This window comes from Meles meles, chromosome 2 (assembly GCF_922984935.1).
Source record: "Meles meles chromosome 2, mMelMel3.1 paternal haplotype, whole genome shotgun sequence".
Classification (NCBI taxonomy): Eukaryota; Metazoa; Chordata; class Mammalia; order Carnivora; family Mustelidae; genus Meles; species Meles meles.
The window spans coordinates 195,205,286-195,223,307 of record NC_060067.1 but is presented as its reverse complement, the minus strand read 5'-3'; the positions used below and the strand labels follow the sequence as shown (position 1 = coordinate 195,223,307).

Genomic DNA, 18,022 nt, shown 5'->3' with positions numbered 1-18,022 from the left:
CAGTACACAATCCGAAAGTACTAAATTAAAAATGTTATACAAAAAATGCAACCCACAGTCAAAACAAAACAAAAATACTCAAGAGAAATGAACCCCAAGTCAGCCCAGAACAAAGACATTAAAGCAGATGTCACAGATATGTCCCAAAGAAGTAAAAGAAAATGGTGTTCTAAATGACTACAAAAACCCAGGATACTTTGGAAGAAAAACTATAAAAAACAAAACTAAGTGGAAATTCTAGAACCAAAGAGCACAGAACTGAGGAGTCACTGGTCATGTTTTGGTTTCCCATGGCTGCTATAGTTACCACAACTTAATGGCTTAAAACAGAAACAAATTCTCCAACAGTTCTGGGGGGCAGAAGTCTGAAATCAGTTTCAGCGGGCCAAAATACAGGTGTTGACAAGACACGGTTCCCTCCAGGGACTCAGGTCCCTGGGTGTATGGTGCGGGACCCACAGCTCCCACACAGACAGCGTTCTCTGTGGCTGGATGCCTCACTGTCATTGCTGTGGTGGGCAGGAGGACGACACTAAGGCCGTCTCACTCAGCCACGACGCTCGTGCTTCTGTCTTTAAAGTGTGTCTCTTGCACAGCAGCCTATAGTTAGCCAGTCTCTGCCCGGTAGTTGGAATGTTTAGTTCACTTCCTTTTGATGTAACTATTACTGTGGTTGGGTTTAAGTCGGCCATATTGATCTTCGTTTCCCATTCACCTATTTCATCCCATTCTTGCACACCCTCCAGAAGACCATTTGCTTTTGATGTAATTTTAAGTATCATTAGGTTCAAGTCTACCATCCTCCCTACTGTTTTCCACTGGTCTTTTGTTTTTTTCCCTCTGTTGCTAATTTAGGATTAACTGAACATATTTTGGTTTTCCATTTTCCTTGCTCTACTGGCTTCTCAGCTACGCCTCTGAATTTTTTAAGAATGGTTGCTTCTGGGTTAAAAATGTGCATCCTTCAGTTAACAAAGGCTACTTAGAATCAGTATGTGAGCATGTCATACATTCTGCTTCCTGAGAGTCAACTACTTCCCACTGCATGAATCTCATGACATAACCGCATTATTCCCTTTATCCGTCACCCACTCATTTTTTAAGATTTAGTCTCTTTAAATAGGCTCCGAGCCCAACATGGGCACAAACTCATGATCCTGAGGTCGAGTCTCATGCTCTGCCGACTGAGTCAGCAGGCACCCCCTCCAAACACCCCACTTTGTAAACCTTTTTTTGATTGATTTTTCCTTTCCAGTTCTTTTTCTCCTTCCTATAGATCTACATTTCCTTCTGATACCTTTTTCTTCAGCCTAAAGAACATCCTGTAGCATCCTTTTAATAAAGGTCGGCTGGCAACAAATTCTCTCAAATTTTCTTTATCTGAAAGTATGTTTATTCACCCTTTTTTAAAGGATGTATTCACTGATGTAGAATTTTGGGTTGACTTTTTTTCCCTCAGCTCTTTGAGTGTGTCCTTCTGTTGTTTTCTGCTCTCTCTCATTTCGGTGAGCTGGCTGTGAGACTTGTCATCGCTCCCCGTATATTTATTCTGTCCCTTTTCCCTGGCTGCTGTCAAGGTTTTCTGCTTATGTTTTTTTTTTTTTTTGGCATTTTAACTATGGTATGCTTACATATGGCTTTATCTTGCTTAAGGGTTTACTGAGCTTCCTGGATCTGTAAGTTGGAAAATTTCAGTCATATTTTTCTTAAATTTTAATTTTTCTACCCCCTGGTGACTCTTCTTTTGGTACTCTTGTTATATATATTTTAGATCCTTTGGTATTGTCCCACAGGTTCCTGTGACTCTGATATTTCTTCCTCCCAAACTTTTTCTCTCTGATTTGCAAATTGGATAAACTTATTGCTTTGTTTTCAGTTTCACTGACCAATTTGCGATTTAAAATGTGCAGCGAAAGGGGGGCGCCTCGCAGCTCCACTGGGTAAGTGTCCAACTCTTGATTTTGGCTCAGGTCACAATACCAGGGCTGTGAGATGCAGCCCCGTGTCAGGCTCCATGCTGGGCGGGGAGCGTGCTTGGGATTCTCTCTCTCCCTCTGCACCAGCCCCCATAAATAAAGAGAGAGGGAAGGAGGGGGAAAAGGGAAGCAAAGAGGGAGGAAGGAAGGGCGGGGAGAAGGAAGGAAGAAAAAGGAGGGGAAAGGGGAGGGAGGGAAGAAGGAAGGAAGAAAGGGAGGGTCAGTCATTTAGTGAAGCCCATATGCAGTGAATGATGCCCCTTAAGACATGTCCATGCCCGTGAGAGTCATCACGGGGCCCCTTCGAGAGGCAGAGGGAGCTGAGACACAAAGGAGAGGAAGATGTGAAGATGGACGGCAGATACTGAGGTGATGTGACCACGAGCTGAGGAATGCCAGAGCCACCAAAACTGGAAGAAACAGAAAACAGAACACGATGAACTGACTGAGCCACCCAGGTGCCCTAAAGTCCTGGTTTTACTCACTGTGCTTTGATAATGTAAAAAGTCGGAATCAGGGCGCCTGGGTGGTTCAGTTGTTGAGCATCTGCCTTTGGCTCAGGTCATGATCCCGAGGTCCTGGGATCCAGCTCTGCACTGGGCTCCCTGCTCAAGTAGGGAGTCTGCTTCTCTCTCTCTCCCTCTTCCCCTCCCCACTGCTCATTCTCTGTCTCTCACATAAATAAAATCTTTTTTAAAAAAGTGAGAATTAGATGAATTTGGGTAAAAAACATGTGGGAAATTCCTGCACCGCTTCTGTAACTTTAAGTCTAAAATTAAGAAAACAACAAAGCTACAAAATTCATGATGCAAAACTCTGGAGAACTAAAGAGAATCCATAAAATTGGGATATTAAAAACCACCTGGGTGGCTCAAGTGGTTAAGCGTCTGCCTTCAGCTCAGGCCATGATCCCAGGGTCCTGCTCAGTGGGGAGCCTGCTTCCCCCTCTCCTCCCATCCCTCCCCCTGCTCATTCTCTCTCAAATAAAATCTTAAAAACGAACACCCCACTTTGTAAAAAGGAGACTATTCCCACACCATTAAAGGCCTATAAGGGGACATAATATCCGAACGTAGGTCAGTCACCTTGACCTGAGAGCACATTCCCAGAATACCTCAAACAACTGCAAATTCAAGTTTATATGGGATGTTGACCAACATAGACCAATCAGAGGCAAAACAACATGTATAATATGCTTCTATTTGTGTAGAAAGGGGAAACTGAAAGAAAATACATCCATATTTGTTTATATGGGCAGAAGGAGACTCTGGAAGAACACATAAGAACCTGCATACAATGTCACCTGTGTGCCTACTTCCTGGGTGAGGAAGACGGTAGGCGGACCATGACAGCAGGAACACATTAAACTTTACATTTTTTTTGAACAGGAGGATGAATTATCCAAAGCATTAAAGCAAATGAATAAAAAGACATATTGAAAACTTGACCAGAAGATACTAAATGTCAAGAATTTAAAACAGTGATTATGACCCAGACATCTTATCTTAGCCACTTTTTTCCTAAGGAAATGATGGAGGGCATATACCAAGATTTAGCTAGAAAGAAATTCATGAAAGCACTTAAGATTTTTTTGGAATTGCAACCATTCATTAGTAAGAAATTAACTACATTATGGCACACTCGTGAACGAAACGGCAAGCGCTAAGACCGCAGCCTAGAACACAGGTGTTCTAGGGCTGGTCCCCGGGGGGTGAGGAAAGTGCAGAAAAGGTGCTGAGGAGCCTGGACCAAGGAGCAGGGTGGCTCCTTTCAGGAGATGGGACTGTAGGTGATTTTATCTTCCCTTCCATACCTTCTGAATGTTCTCAGACATTTCTTATAACAAAAACATAAGACTTATCTTTTTAAAGAAACAAAGGAAAGAGAGGAAATGCTCTGTTTTCCTCCTCAACATTTTTCTGTCAACTCTCCAGGGCGATGGCAGACACGCTCTTACCGAATGATGTGGTTCTGTCTCGGGCTCTTTTTCAACAGCGGACTTGGTGCTAAGGGGTCCGATGTTTTTAGGAGTGACCGACTCAGCCGGTTCCTCTGGAAGCTCCGAGGATGTATGTGGTGTATCTGGTTGTGTCCTTGTTTTCTCTGCCCGTTGAACTTTTCTTCTTATGTTCTCCTCTTCAGTGCTTTCAGAGTCATCACGAACGGGCCTGACTTTTCTTCCTGGCTATGGCGAGAAAGCAGCATTACTGGCTTAGAAAATACGAATGCTTTATCCTCCTTAGTGCAATAGTGGACAGCCCTAGTCAAGTCCACATTTCTCATTCGTCACCTTCCAGCTCGAACATAATAGGAAGGTGGCAACGGGATGAGCGGGTAGGTTGCGGGGGGGTATGGACGACCCAGACCCAAGAGTTCAAATAAACACTCCCCACAATTCACACGGCCTTTGTGGATCGTGATCTAAACAGATGACATGAACACTATGAAAATCGACTAGGGACAGAGACATTCGAGACCTCTATAAATAAAAGCACCTAAGATATGAAAATATATTCCCTTTTGACAGTAAAAGTATCTTCTGAAATGTAACATTCTGTATGTAAAATGTGGTTACAGCACATTTTCTCTGTTTGCGTCCCATCGAAATAGGAAATCTGCTGCAAGATAAGAGAACACTCCCACATACCTTTTTCGCCCTCATCTCTGTAGACATGTTTTCACCTGCTTCGATTTCATAAGTGTCTGACCTGTACCGAAGAACAAAACATCAGTAGTATCTTACACTTTTTTTTTCACATGTCTTGTGGAAGGTGCTCGTCCAATATTAAAACAAGCTCAGTTCCATGAGGAGATTTCCGCTTGTCCTGGGGGGGTGTGCCACCTTCCGGGTTTATGGGTCATCTCCCACACCATCCCACGCCCAGGCCCTATCAGTTTATTCTTGGTGGGCAAGTAAGCGCCAGAACTGCACCACCTTGTGGTCATGCCCCAGAACTGCACTTTCCCTGTGTTCCCACTCCTGGGTAACTATAAGGGCCATTATTTGATGAACTGAAAGCTAAGTTCATAGACACCAGGCCCATCATAGGGGATATAAAAGGGAAGACCTTCTTTTTCCCTTTGAAAAGGAAAACAAAACCCTAAATTTCCAAAGAGAGAGGAGAGTTCATTCTGTCACTCAATTCAACATTCATTTAACGCCAACTTCCACGCCATGCAGACAGAACACGGGGGTGCCCCCCTGGAGCCGGCAGGCATACCAGGGAGAGAAGACTGGCCGTTATGGCACCGGAAGCTGTGGAGTGGGCGGGCTGGAGGGAAGGGACAGCAGGCAGGGGGCGCTGGTGATAGGAGCCAAGTGCCTAGGCCATGGCAGGGCTATGGAGAGAACAAATAAGACTGGTCAGAGCCTGCCGGGAATGACTCAGGTGAGAGCAGGACCATTAATCTAGAGAATGTCAAAGGAGCCTGCTGACACTGGGCGAGAGAGGAAAGGACTGAGTTTGGCTTTGCCTTTGTTGAATCCGAGGTGCCCGTGGGCATCTAGGGACATACGGCCAATCTGCAGGACATGGCAGGCCCTGGAGAAAGACTGGGCCAGACAGACAGACAAGGAGCGCAGTGGCATCTGGGTAGCTAAAACCAGGAGAGTAACACTGGGGGTGAGCGGAGAGGAGACAGCAGAGAGCAGCCTCACCTGAGCACACGAAGAGGCGAGAGGAGAAGCAGATGAAGGAACAAAAACCCAAACGTCCCTGGTGAGGATCTGGGGCCTAGAGCTTGATGCCTCCATGAGTCCTGCTAAATGCTGCTCTCTCCCCAGTGCGTCCCTGATGCCCTGACTCCCCTTCGTGTCCATATAAATGAATGAAAGACCTAACTGTGAGACCTGAAACCATAGAAAGCCTAGAGGAGAACACAGGCGGTAACCTCTTCCACATGGCAGTAGCAACTTCTTACTAGCTATCTCTCCTGAGGCAAGGGAAACAAAAGCAAAAATAAACTACTGGGACTTCATCAAGACAAAAAGCTTCTGCACAGCGAAGGAAACAATCAACCAAACTAAAAGACAACCTACTGAATGGGAGAAGATATTTGCAAATGATAAAGGGTCAGTATCCTAAATAGATAAGGAATTTGCAAGGGGCGCCTAGGTGGCAAAGGGCGCCTTGGTTAAGCTGCCTTCAGCTCAGGTCATGGTCCCGGGGTCCTGGGATTGAGCCCCGCATCCGGCTCCCTGCTCAGAGGGGAGTCTGCTTCCCCCTCTCTCTCTGCCTACTTGTGATCTCTCTCCCTCTGTCAAATAAATAAATAAAATCACTCACCATCAGGGACATGCAAACCAAAACTCCTCCTAATAGAAACATAGTATCTTTGAAAGTATGTAGGAATATAATATATTCTTTAGATTTGAAATAAAGAGACTTAATTATAAACATAAAATCCAAAGTAGCCTGAATAATCTAATATACTTATATACTATAGGCAGAAGTACATTTTTAGAATTTTGCAAATAAGGTTTCCTTGTACAGCATAAATAACTAACTTGTTCACTAACAAATTAAATTATCCCGTAAGTTATGTCCTACTTTTTGACTAAAATTTATCAGTTCTTAAATGGGGATGACATTTAATCTTTCTCCAAAAGTATATCAGATACTCTCATTGAGGCAATCAAAAAGACTTGGCCAATCACAACACAGGTTATTTTGGTTAAGATTCTTTGGTTTAGGGTTCATTTATGTTTTCTTTTCAAACACTTATTTTTTTAAAAAAATGAGTAATAGTCAATTTCTTATATTTAGAATTAGGGAAACTTTAGGACTTCTACCTGGCTAAGAGGCATCTGGTGAAGAGACAATTTGGACTTTAGAATAGCAAGTGATCACTAGTTAATTCTTCAGCTTATGTTCTTTTATTCTGTTTATAGATTCCTTAAGAGATAAAGCATGGCAGATATCTTTAATAAAGGGAGCTATTCCTGAAAAGAATTTCAAAAGGAAATAAAAGATACTTTTCCCAGTATGACCCAACACTTATATTAAAATAATGAACCATATTTGTGAGAATCAAAAAATAAACTTCTCTTTAATCCTAAAAAAAAAAACAACAACAACAAAAAAACAAAAAAACAAAAAACTACTAGCTGTAGTCCCCCTGCTGCTATCCCCTTACATCTGGGGTCAGAACAGCTAAAATCAAGGCTGGAAGAAACAACAGGTGTTGGCGAGGCTGTGGAGAAAGGGCCTCATGTCCTGTTGGTGGAAATACAGATGCAGCCACTGTGCAGAACAGTATGGAGGTTCCCCAAAAATTAAACAGCAAACTGCACTACTGGGTATTGACCCCCAAAATGCAAAAACACTAATTCAAAGGGATACATGCATCCTGATGCTTATAGCAGCGTTATTTACAATAGCCAAACTGTGGAAACAGCCCAAGGGTCCAACGACTGGTGAATGGATAAAGCGGGATACACATACAGTGTACGCTACTCAGCCATCAGAAAACCAAAACCTTGCCATTTGCAGTGACGTGGATGGAGCTAGAGAGTACTGTGCTGAGTGGAGTCAGAGAAAGGCAAACACCATCTGATTTCACCCACATGTGGAATTTAAGAAACAAAGGAGCGAAGGGGGGAAAAAAGGAGTGGGAGGCAAACCAAGAAACAGACTCTTAACTACGGAGAACAAACTGACGGTGACCAGAGGGGAGCAGGGTGCCAGGAGGGTGAAATGGGTGATGGGATTAGCAGTGCCCCACCTGTGAGGAGAACTTGGCGACTGGAACTAAAATAAAAACTTAAAAAAATAAAAAATAAAACATAAAAAAAGCTTCCCCCTCCCTCCTTGTTTTACCTCAAAGCTAAAACCCCCTTCACAAGCATGTTCTGTAGGATAGTCCGGTGTCCATTATAATTACTTCGGGGCTCTTTAGATTAAATTCAACTTTTAGGGGCGCCTGGGTGACTCAGTGGGTTAAAGCCTCTGCCTTCGGCTTGGGTCACGATCTCAGGGTCCTGGGATCGAGCCCCATATCGGGCTCTCTGCTTAGTGGGGGGCCTGCTTCCTCCTCTCTCTCTGCCTGCCTCTCTGCCTACTTGTGATCTCTCTCTCTGTCAAATAAATAAAATCTTTATAAAAAAAAATAAAATAAATCCAACTTTTAAAATTGAGGTATCATTGACATATTAGCTTCAGGTGTACAACACAACGATTTGCTACTTGTACACACAACAAAATGATCTCCTCAGTAACTCTATTTAACATCTGTCACCACAGAGAGCTACAAAATTTGTTTTTCTTGTGATGAGAACTGCTAAGATCTACTCTCCCAGCAACTTTCAAATACAACTAGGTAATAGCTGCAGTCCCTCTGCTGTAACTACATCCCCAGGCCTGTTTCCTATGATGGGAAATACGTGCCTACAATTAGTTACTACAAGTCACGTTAATTTCTGAAAACAAGTTTTCGTGCACCAGTTCTCTTGAGGAAAAACTCAAGTTGGCTCCAGAGATCTTTCAAAAGCTTTAGTCTGTAAGCGCCTGTCTCAGAGAGCTTCTCAGGGAGATCCCACTGACCACGGCTCCACGAGCACTTGAAACAGAACCATACCTTTTCTCCGCCTCTTTTCCTTGAGGAGTCGAGGGGACGGAGGACCCGCAGTGCTTGGAGAATTCGTCTTCATCAGCATATATCGCGGTGCTGTGTAGAGGAGGGTCTACGAGAGATTTTTATTTTTTAAAGATTTTATTTATTTATTTGACAGAGAGAGATCACAAGTAGGCAGAGAAGCAGGCAGAGAGAGAGGAGGAAGCAGGCTCCCCGCCAAGCAGAGAGCCTGATGTGGGACTCGATCCCAGGACCCTGAGATCATGACTTGAGCCGAAGGCAGAGGCTTAACCCACTGAGCCACCCAGGCGCCCCGAGATTTTTTTTTTTAAAGCACAACTTTAAAAGTCTGGCAGCTTGAGCAGCGTTTCTCATTGTTCCAAATCTCGGTGTGAACGGTTCCCACAACACAGGCGACCGACTCACTAAAGGTCTTTGAGCTCGCACCTCAACACTAAGCAATTTAAAGCGTTTCATTAGTAAACACATGAACGTTTATCAGTGTTCACTGTGTTACTGTACTGACACGCTCTGTTGGAGTTTCTCAATAGGCTGAAAGAAATGTGAGTGGGAAGCCTGGTGTCCTCTGTCCTCACCAGGAGGAGCATCAGGGCTCTACGTGAGACCCCACGCTGGGAAAGGCACAGAAAATGGCTCAGAGTAAAGGAGGACACTCCTTCCTGTTCAGTGAGGGGGAGCTTGGGGGAGCGAGGGAGGCGGCCAGGGGTTGCTGCGGGGTGCCTGGTAAGAGCCAAGCGAACACTGCTTCATGCTCAAATCTTAGCTCAGAGTGTAGACTTTAGACAGGTGTTCCATCAGACAGCTGCTTAAGCGAGGAACACTATCAGTGCATGATTTTAAAGGTAGGGATAAGCTCTGCGCTGCCCCCAGCCAGGCAAAGGGATTTGCTCATGCTGCAAATAACAAAGACCTGGGTGGCTCAGTGGGTTAAGCCTCTGCCTTCGGCTCAGGTCATGATCTCAGGGTCCTGGGGTCTGAAGAGATAGCTCTTAAAAGAGACACACCAGTAGCCAACAAGCACATAAAAGGATGTTCAAGATCGTTAGCCACTGGGGAGACGCAATTCAAAACCACTGCGAGGGGACCCTTTCACACCCACCGTCAAAACGAAACCCAAGTGAGGCCGCGGGGAAGCCGGGACCCTGGTGGACCGCTGCGGAAGTGTAACGTGGATGCTGCAGCCTCCGTGCCGACGGCAGAGCGAGGCCTCAAAACAGTGACCACAGGATCCGGCATCCCTACTTCTGCGTCTACACTCCGAAGAAGTGAAAGCAGGGACTCTAACAGATGTTTGATTCAGTCACCACAACATGAAAGCGACGGCAGTGTCCAGACAGCCGAATGGCGGTACACAGAGGATGGAACAGGATTCAGTTTTCAAAAGGAAATTCATGGGGCGCCTGGGTGGCTCAAAGGGTTAAGCCTCTGCCTTCGGCCCAGGTCATGGTCTCAGGGTCCTGGGGTCGAGCCCCGCATCGGGCTCTCTGTTTGGCAGGGAGCCTGCTTCCCCCTCTCTCTTGCCTGCCTCTCTGCGTACTTGTGATCTCTGTCAAATAAATAAGTAAAATCCTTAAAAAATATATTTAAAAAAAAAAAAAGGAAATTCAGACCCATGCAACACCACAGGTGGGCCTTGAAGACATACTGTTAAATGGAGGGAAAAAAAAAAAAGGAATGAAAGGAAAAATACTGTAGAATCCTCTCATAGGAAGTTAGAGTAGTCAAATTTCTAGAAACGACAAATTGGGCTGGGAGGCGTGGACAGGGAGGAGCTGCTAGTCCAGCGGGCACGGACTCTCGGGGGAAGTGGGAAGGTTCTGGAGGTAGACAGTGAGGACAGCGCTGATGCCACAGAACCATACTCTTAAAAATGGTGAAAACCGTCAGTTTTATGGTCTGCATAGGTTACCACACAAACACAGTGAGACCGCCCTGGACAGTCATGGCCAGAATTAGAAAGTCGGGCGATAACAAGAGCTGATGAAGCCGTGGGGAAATGGGGGCCTCGTGCATTGCTGGGTGGGGGGCGGCTGCTCGGTAAAGCGGCCCCTCAAAACGGTGAAGGGGCAGGACCATATGACTCAGCAGTTTCACCCGCGGGTACGGCCCTGAGAGAAAGGAAAACACGAGTCTGTGCAAAAGCTTGTGTGTGAATGTTCACGGCAGGATAACTCAGTGGCCCCACAGGGGAAACAAGCCAGGTGCACGGCCGTGACCGACAAATGGACAACAAAGTGAGGAGTATTCAAGCAATGGATTACTGAAGGAAAATGTTTTTAAAAGGAACAAAGTATTGATTCTTGCTATAGGACATATGGACCCTGAAAATACTAGGCAGAATGAAAGAAGCCAGTCACAAATGGACAGGGTATGACCCTGTTTATGGGAGGAGGCACACCCACAGCCAGGAAGGAGGCGGAGGGTTGCCACGGGCTGGGGGAAGGAGGGGTGGGGAGGGACCGTGAATGGGTACAGTTTCCTGCTGGGGTGATTAAAGGTTCTGGAATACACAGTGGCAATGGTTGTACAATTTTGTAACTACACCAAAGTCCACTGAATTGTACTTGAAAATGGGGAATTTGGGTAAGTGAATTCCATCTCAATTTAAAAAAATTATATGAGGGCGCCCCAGGGGGCTTAGTTAAGCATTAGGCTTGTGATTTTTGCTCAGGTCAAGATCTCAGGGTGGTGAGATCAAGCTTTGTGCTGTGCTGGGCTGGAGCCTGCTTACGATTCTCTCTCTCTCGGGGGCGCCTGGGTGGCTCAGTGGGTTAAGCCTCTGCCTTCGGCTCAGGTCATGATCTCAGGGTCCTGGGATCGAGCCCTGCATCGGGCTCTCTGCGCGGTGGGGAGCCTACTTCCTCCTCTCTCTCTGCCTACTTGTGGTCTCTCTCTGTCGAATAAATAAATAAAATCTTAAAAAAAAAAGTTCTAAAAAAAAAAAAAAAAAGATTCTCTTCCCTCCCTCTGTCCCTTGCTCACGTCCCCCTCTCTAAAAAATAATAAAAATTTAAAAATTATGTGGTTTCTTTTGGATTCAGATCTTTTACCTTTCAATTTCCTTAATTAAAACACTTCAATCAAGCCACAAAAGACATACTCTGACAATGCTTATTAAATGTACACTATTCTTTTATTAACAAAAAATCAGACTAGAAGCTATTAGAGACCAAATGAAAAATATGTCAGAGAGTATAGGTTTTCAAAATGCCCTTAAGGGCGCCTAGGTGGCTCAGTGGGTTAAAGCCTCTGCCTTCGGCTCAGGTCATGATCTCAGGGTCCTGGGATCGAGCCCCACATCGGGCTCTCTGCTCAGCAGGGAGCCTGCTTCCTCCTCTCTCTCTGCCTGCCTCTCTGCCTACTTGTGATCTCTCACTCTCTGTTAAATAAAGAAATAAAAAATATTTGAAAAAAAAAAATGCCCTTAAAATTTATTCCAGCAACAATGTCTGATCACTGCTGATCTCATTGTGGGGGCAGCTGGCACTTTCTGCCACGTTTTGGCCTGTGGAGTGGCCACGGAGGGTACAGCCAGAAGCAGTCCCAGCTGGACAACTCACATACTCCTGGTCAACCCGGTACCAGCCCTGTTCTCCTCACACCCCAGGGAACACAGGTGAAGCTCTCCGCTGGCTCTCCTGAAGGAACCTTCTGCCTCGGTGTATTACCCCTCTTCTCCTCCCTAAATTCAGGCCCCTTACTGAATGATTGTTGGTGGCATGGAGTAAGAAGTAGAGCTCACATTCTTCTTGTTAGAGTGCTATGAAGGGGTTCCTGATAGGACTGGCTTGACAAATGCTACTAGAGGAGTTCCATCCTGATAAGTGTTTAACAGAGTTCGTAGTCCCAACGTACTGAGAAATGAGGAAAACTAACTCACATTATCAACTACTCCCCCCAACAATACAGTCATATGCAGACAGTGGATTTTTATATTTGAAGACATTTCCATATTTTTATCAGTAACTGGCCTAAAGGTTTGAGGATAAACTACTTTAAAAAAACTTTAGGATAAAGACTTAAAATACTGACCAAAGATTTCATAAGGTTCTTCATCTTTCTCATTGTCACCCAGCCCGTCGATGCTGGAAATAACAGAATTATCGGGGAAATCAAACACATCAGTGGGCTTCTGCGTTGGCCGGGCTTTCTAAAAGTAGACAAAGGCAAAGTCATTGAATGGGCTCTAACAGGACCATTACTAGCTGACTTATCTAGTGAGGATAATTCTGCTATCGCGCTGCCGAATGAAGTGATCCTTAACACCTGTTGCGGGGAGAGACACAGACCCCTTTGACAAACCGGGGCAGGCGCTGGCAAACTTTTCTGTAAGGGACCAGACGGTAAATATATTAGGCTCTGCACCTGTTGCAACTACTCGGCTCTGCTGCTGCGGTCTGAAAGCAGACGGCGACAACAAAGACAATAAACAGGGCTGTGTTGCAGTAAATTTATTTACGAATACGGAAATTTGAATTTCGCGTCATTTTCCCCTCTCATGAGATGTTCTTCTGATTTTAGTTCAACCATTTAAAAATATAAAGATCATTCTCAGCTCACAGGGCTGTCCAAAAAACAGGGAGCAGGCAAGATTTGGCCCATGGGCCACAGTTTGCCGACTCTGGATCTCGGCAGAGCTCTGGGCCCCTGCTCCAGAAATATGCCCATATACCTGAGAGTTCACAAGGACCCACAGCACTGGAAACTGCCAACCAAAGAAGAGAGACAAGGGTTTATGGTTCAATATACTAACAAGCCCCACGAAGTTTGCTATCCCAAATCCTCATATGGATCAAAACATACAGAAAACGAGAAAAATTTCCATCTCAACTCTGGAAAACGTGGAAGGTGCCATTAACAGATGAGAAAGCATAAAGAAAATTCTGGAAGACAGAAAGAAGATGGAATAAACTGACCAAAAAACAACAACAACAAACACAACGTTCCCACTTACAGACCCTCCAACCTCCCTGCAGCAAACTGGCCTCCACACACAGCTGCCTTCAAGGGAAGAAAGAGGTCAGGAAAGCTGAGAAATCGTCCTTGGGCCTCTGGACTTCCGGCCAAGACAGGCTGGGAGCGGGGCTGAAGAACTTGGAGAAACCCATGCCAGGCACACTGATGTTAGCCACTGAGGGCAGAGAGCTGAGAGAAATCCACCCAGAGAACAAGCAAGCTAGGGCAGGTGTGGGAGCCTAGGCCTTCCCACGGGACAAGAGCCACCCCCTGAAGGCTGGGGCTAGGGCAGCAGGTGGAGAGAGAGCTCAAAAGACGGGGGCACCTGCATGGCTCAGTGGGTTAAAGCCTCTGCCTTCGGCTCAGGTCATGATCCCAGGGTCCTGGGATCAAGCCCCGCATGGGGCTCTCTGCTTAGCGGGGAGCCTGCTTCCCCCTCTCTCTCTGCCTACTTGTGATCTCTGTGTCAAATAAATAAATAAAATCTTAAAAAAAAAAAAAAAAAAAGGACAGGAGAGCAGGGCAGAGAGCAGACAAGCCCCTGACTCCCTGTGCCCTGAAAGCAGCCACTCTCGATGTCATTGATGTGGGTTTCCACTGCCAAGTGGATGAGCCATTTAAAAAGAATATGAAATGAGCTATGCAGAGTGCTGAAGAAACGTACCCGCTTTTAACATACATTTATTTTAAGACCCTAAACAGAAACTATAATGTGGACTAAATCAACAGTATGAAATCACAAGTAATTGTGGGAAACAAATGGAGAAGTAATTAAGTAAAAAGCAAAATACAGACAGTTGTACACATTTTTGTAGGATATTAATTATCCAAATTGGAAAAAAAAAACCAAAAAAAAAACAAGGCTCAGAAAAAAGATTCAAAATGTTAACAGTGGTTATTTCTTCCAATAGACTGGTAAAGGTGGGAGGAAAAGGAATATGCTTTTCATCACAATAAAACTGAGTTTACCCAGTGAAATCTAGAAGATTCAAAGCGTCCCTCGAAACACGTGATTTCATATCATCGATTACAAGAGAATACATTAAAATCAAAGTTACATCTTTGAATTACATTAAAATCAAAGATAACTTACATCTTTTGCAGAAGGCGTTCTTCCTACAGTCTTCTTTGAAGATCTCACACTATTAAACAGTAAAAACACCAATAGGAAATATTTAAAATAACTGGGAAGCACCCTAATTTGCAACCCTTTCTAAAAATTTTTTCTCCCCAAATTACATTCCTTGTTAGTTGCACGAATAGTGCGTACCCAGTGAAAGTCAGGTTATGGCCAAATCCTTCCAAAAAACAGAACCCATAACTCACATGTATTTTTTACAGGTCAAATCCTACCACTGGTACAGAAAGTCGCACACCTGTCTGCCTCAGGGACACAGACATTCTCCATCCTGCTGCTATCCTTGTCCCTGAGGACAAGTCCATAGCAGTGACTGGCCGTTTCTGGAGAACTAAAAAGGGAGGTCCACCGGCCCTTACGACGCACTTGACACCCGTTCCACCCCGTGTCTGGCTCTAGGGCGTATATTTTCTCCTTTGGCTCTAATAGTCCTATAAAGCAGAAGTGAATCCCATATTGCAGATGTAGATTCGCCCAGAGCAGCACAGGGCCAAGGAGAAGCCGGCATTAAAACGTGCATCGGCTCAAATCCAGCTTCCCTCTTCCCACTGCCTCATGCCCCTCCACTGGGCCTTAGCATAAAAGGATAAAGCTGTAGATCTTCAAGCTTAAAGTAAACAAGATGGAAAAACAAGGACTAAAATACGAACTGGAAATAAGAGTCATGGGAAATACTGCCGCCAGTGAATGGGTATCGAGTATCCTTTGCACACCAGGCACTGTAGTAGGGCACCAGGGATGCTATGGAAAATTCCATACCGTCTCTTACTTTACAACATGCCACGCAGACACCCGTCTGTGGGTCACAAAATCAGCTTAGTGTGTCTGAATCCACATTTGAGTACTGTTGTATGTGATATAGTTTCAAACTTACAGAAAAAATCACAAGTATAGGAATATTCCTGTCCTTCACCCAGGTTCACCAATGGTTTACATTCTGTCTCCTACGCTTTCTGTGTGTGTATATGTAAACTAGAGACACCATGCACCTTTACCCCCAAATAACTCAGTGTGTCTCTAAGAACATTCTATTGCATCCTCACAGTACAATTTCCAAATTAACACGGATATGATTATATAATCTGCAGTCTATATCCAACTTTCATTTATTGCCCCATCATGTCTTTCAAAGTGTTTTTCTGCGTTTCCAAAAAGGAAATTACAAAATATAAAATATCAGATTGCATTGGGGATTTGTACAGTAATGTAAAATATTACTGTGAATCACTAATGAAAGGGCTGAACTCCTTAGAGCCGTGGTTCTCAAACTTTCCGGCTCTCAAACTTCCCGGCTCTCAAACTTCCCAGCATCAGAATCACCTGAAGGGCTTCACACAGACTGCTTGGCCCCACCCCCCAAGTTTCTGATTCCGCAAGCCCAGGATGGGATCTGAGAGTTTGCACTTCTAACAAATGCAAGGAACCACACCCTAAGAACCTCCGCTTTACGGATTCTCAGCTCCCAAGAAGAAGGTAGAACAGGTATTCATTTTATGGCATCTATGATTCTAGGATTCAGAAGTGACTTATCAATGCTCATACAGCCAAGTAACAGAAATAGGATTAAAACCCAGATCACCTAACTTCTTATCTTCCTCTCCACTGGCTCCTGCCTCCTCGGTGTTTCAGAAAAAGTCAGGTTTCCTCCTTACCTTAGGGTAGGAGCAAGGTGAGATTTCTCAAAGACAGAAACTTCTGTGATACCATATGTAAGATTTTTGGTAGATTTCAGGAGTCTCAAAGGCAAGAATGTTTTATGTACACACACACACACACATATATATATGGAGAGAGAGGAAGGGAAGTGGGGGGAGAAAAACAAAAACTACCTGGCCTATCAGAATGAGTTTAACTTTCCTCAGGTGAGGTTAAGGCCCATATTCTTTCCCGATCCTTCCCTCTATTGGGAGAGTCTTCCGTTCTTCCCCAGCTGCAGTTTAGTCCCAGTTTATGCCACCTGCCTGCTGTCCTGCTCCAGCCTTTCCCCCTGTTCTGCTCAGCCCACCTTCGACAGTCAGCTGGCGTCTACAAACGCCACCTTTTCCAGGCAGTCCTCCCGCCGCCCAGGAGCTCCTGCATGTATGTATGACCTTGTGTACCCACTGCAGCCGAGACCCCGCTAGCCAGGACCACTCCGGGCCTTTGGTTGCGCTCAAGACACAGCCAGTCAGGTAGCTGTCAATGAATCTATTAAAAATAATATTTTGGGAAAAAAAATATTTTGGGGATGCCTGGGTAGCTCAGTTGGTTAAGCCACTGCCTCCAGCTCAGGTCACGATCCTGGAGTTCCGGGATAGAGTCCCACATCAGGCTCGCAGTTCTGCCGGGAGTCTGCTTCTCTCTCTGACCTTCTCCCCTCTCGTGCTCTCTCTCAAATAAATAAAATCTTTAAAAAATAATATTTTGGAGAGCGGTTTGGCAGTCTCTTTAAATGCATGCCCTTTTTGAGAAACAAACAAAAACCAACTGTTTGACCCATTTTGCAGCGCCCTTTTTAAAATAACAAGCAGCAGCTTGGTCCCTCAGCTGGAGATGAGGTCCAGCTTTTAAGGTCTTTTATAAAACCACCAGGGTCTTGAAAATAAGATACTGACTACCAGTCACAGTGCAAACGTTTCTAGAATGTCAAGTCTGGCAAGCAGTTGGCACTCGGCAAGCCATTGTCGGGGATTTTGTTTCAAAATATTTTGAGTCTACTTTAGACTACACCCACCCACGCAAAGCTAACATTAGCAAACGTTCTTTTGCACCCTCCAGGCACAGTCTTCAGCGGTTAACTCCTCCGTCTGGCGGCAATCCCTGCGTAGTCGGGATTATCATTCCCATTTTACAGGTGGAAACCGAGGCCCTGAGCGAGTACCGCGGTGGCAGAGCCAACGAGCCTCGCGAAGCGGCACGAACAGCTCCGAGAGGCACAAACGCCGCCGTAGATGAAAGAGATAAAGCCGGTCCCGGGTCCGGGTCCTCACCAGCCGCACAACTCACCCGCGCCGCCCCGGGTACCGCACCCGCCGCGACGGAGCCATCCGATTCTACACAGCTCCCGGCAGACGCGGCCCATAAAGCTCCCGCCAAACCCCGCGCCGCTCCGAGCAGCCAATCGCAGCCGAGCACGCTCGCCCGCCCCCACGCCCCTCCCCGGACCCCGTACAGGAGCGGGCCCCGGGGCTCCTCCCCGTCCTGGAGAGCGAGGGAAAACCCGGTCGGGAATTCTGGGAAAGCTGGAGTCTGCGCCTTACAACCTATTGTTGATGGTCTCTGATACGGACGACTTTGCCGGGCTTTTCCTCCCACCCGTGCGCAGCGCCAGTTTTCCAAAGCTCCGCGGTTCCTGAGCCTCGTGGGCCCGCCCCTGGGG

General features: G+C 45.6%; 1 protein-coding gene across 1 annotated transcript in view; it reads right to left on the bottom strand.

Moving 5' to 3' along the window:
- The window catches only part of CENPU (centromere protein U), a 34,835-nt gene extending 17,110 nt beyond the window's left edge, over window positions 1-17,725 (bottom strand). The window contains exons 1-6 of the mRNA XM_045984985.1: window positions 17,650-17,725; window positions 14,620-14,668; window positions 12,603-12,720; window positions 8,553-8,658; window positions 4,624-4,684; window positions 3,934-4,161 (exon numbers count right to left, since the gene is read on the bottom strand). Of these exons, the coding sequence (XP_045840941.1) occupies window positions 3,934-4,161; window positions 4,624-4,684; window positions 8,553-8,658; window positions 12,603-12,720; window positions 14,620-14,668; window positions 17,650-17,690 (603 nt within the window). The 5' untranslated portion in view covers window positions 17,691-17,725. The remainder of the gene's footprint in view (window positions 1-3,933; window positions 4,162-4,623; window positions 4,685-8,552; window positions 8,659-12,602; window positions 12,721-14,619; window positions 14,669-17,649) is intronic.
- Window positions 17,726-18,022: the final 297 nt, after the last annotated feature.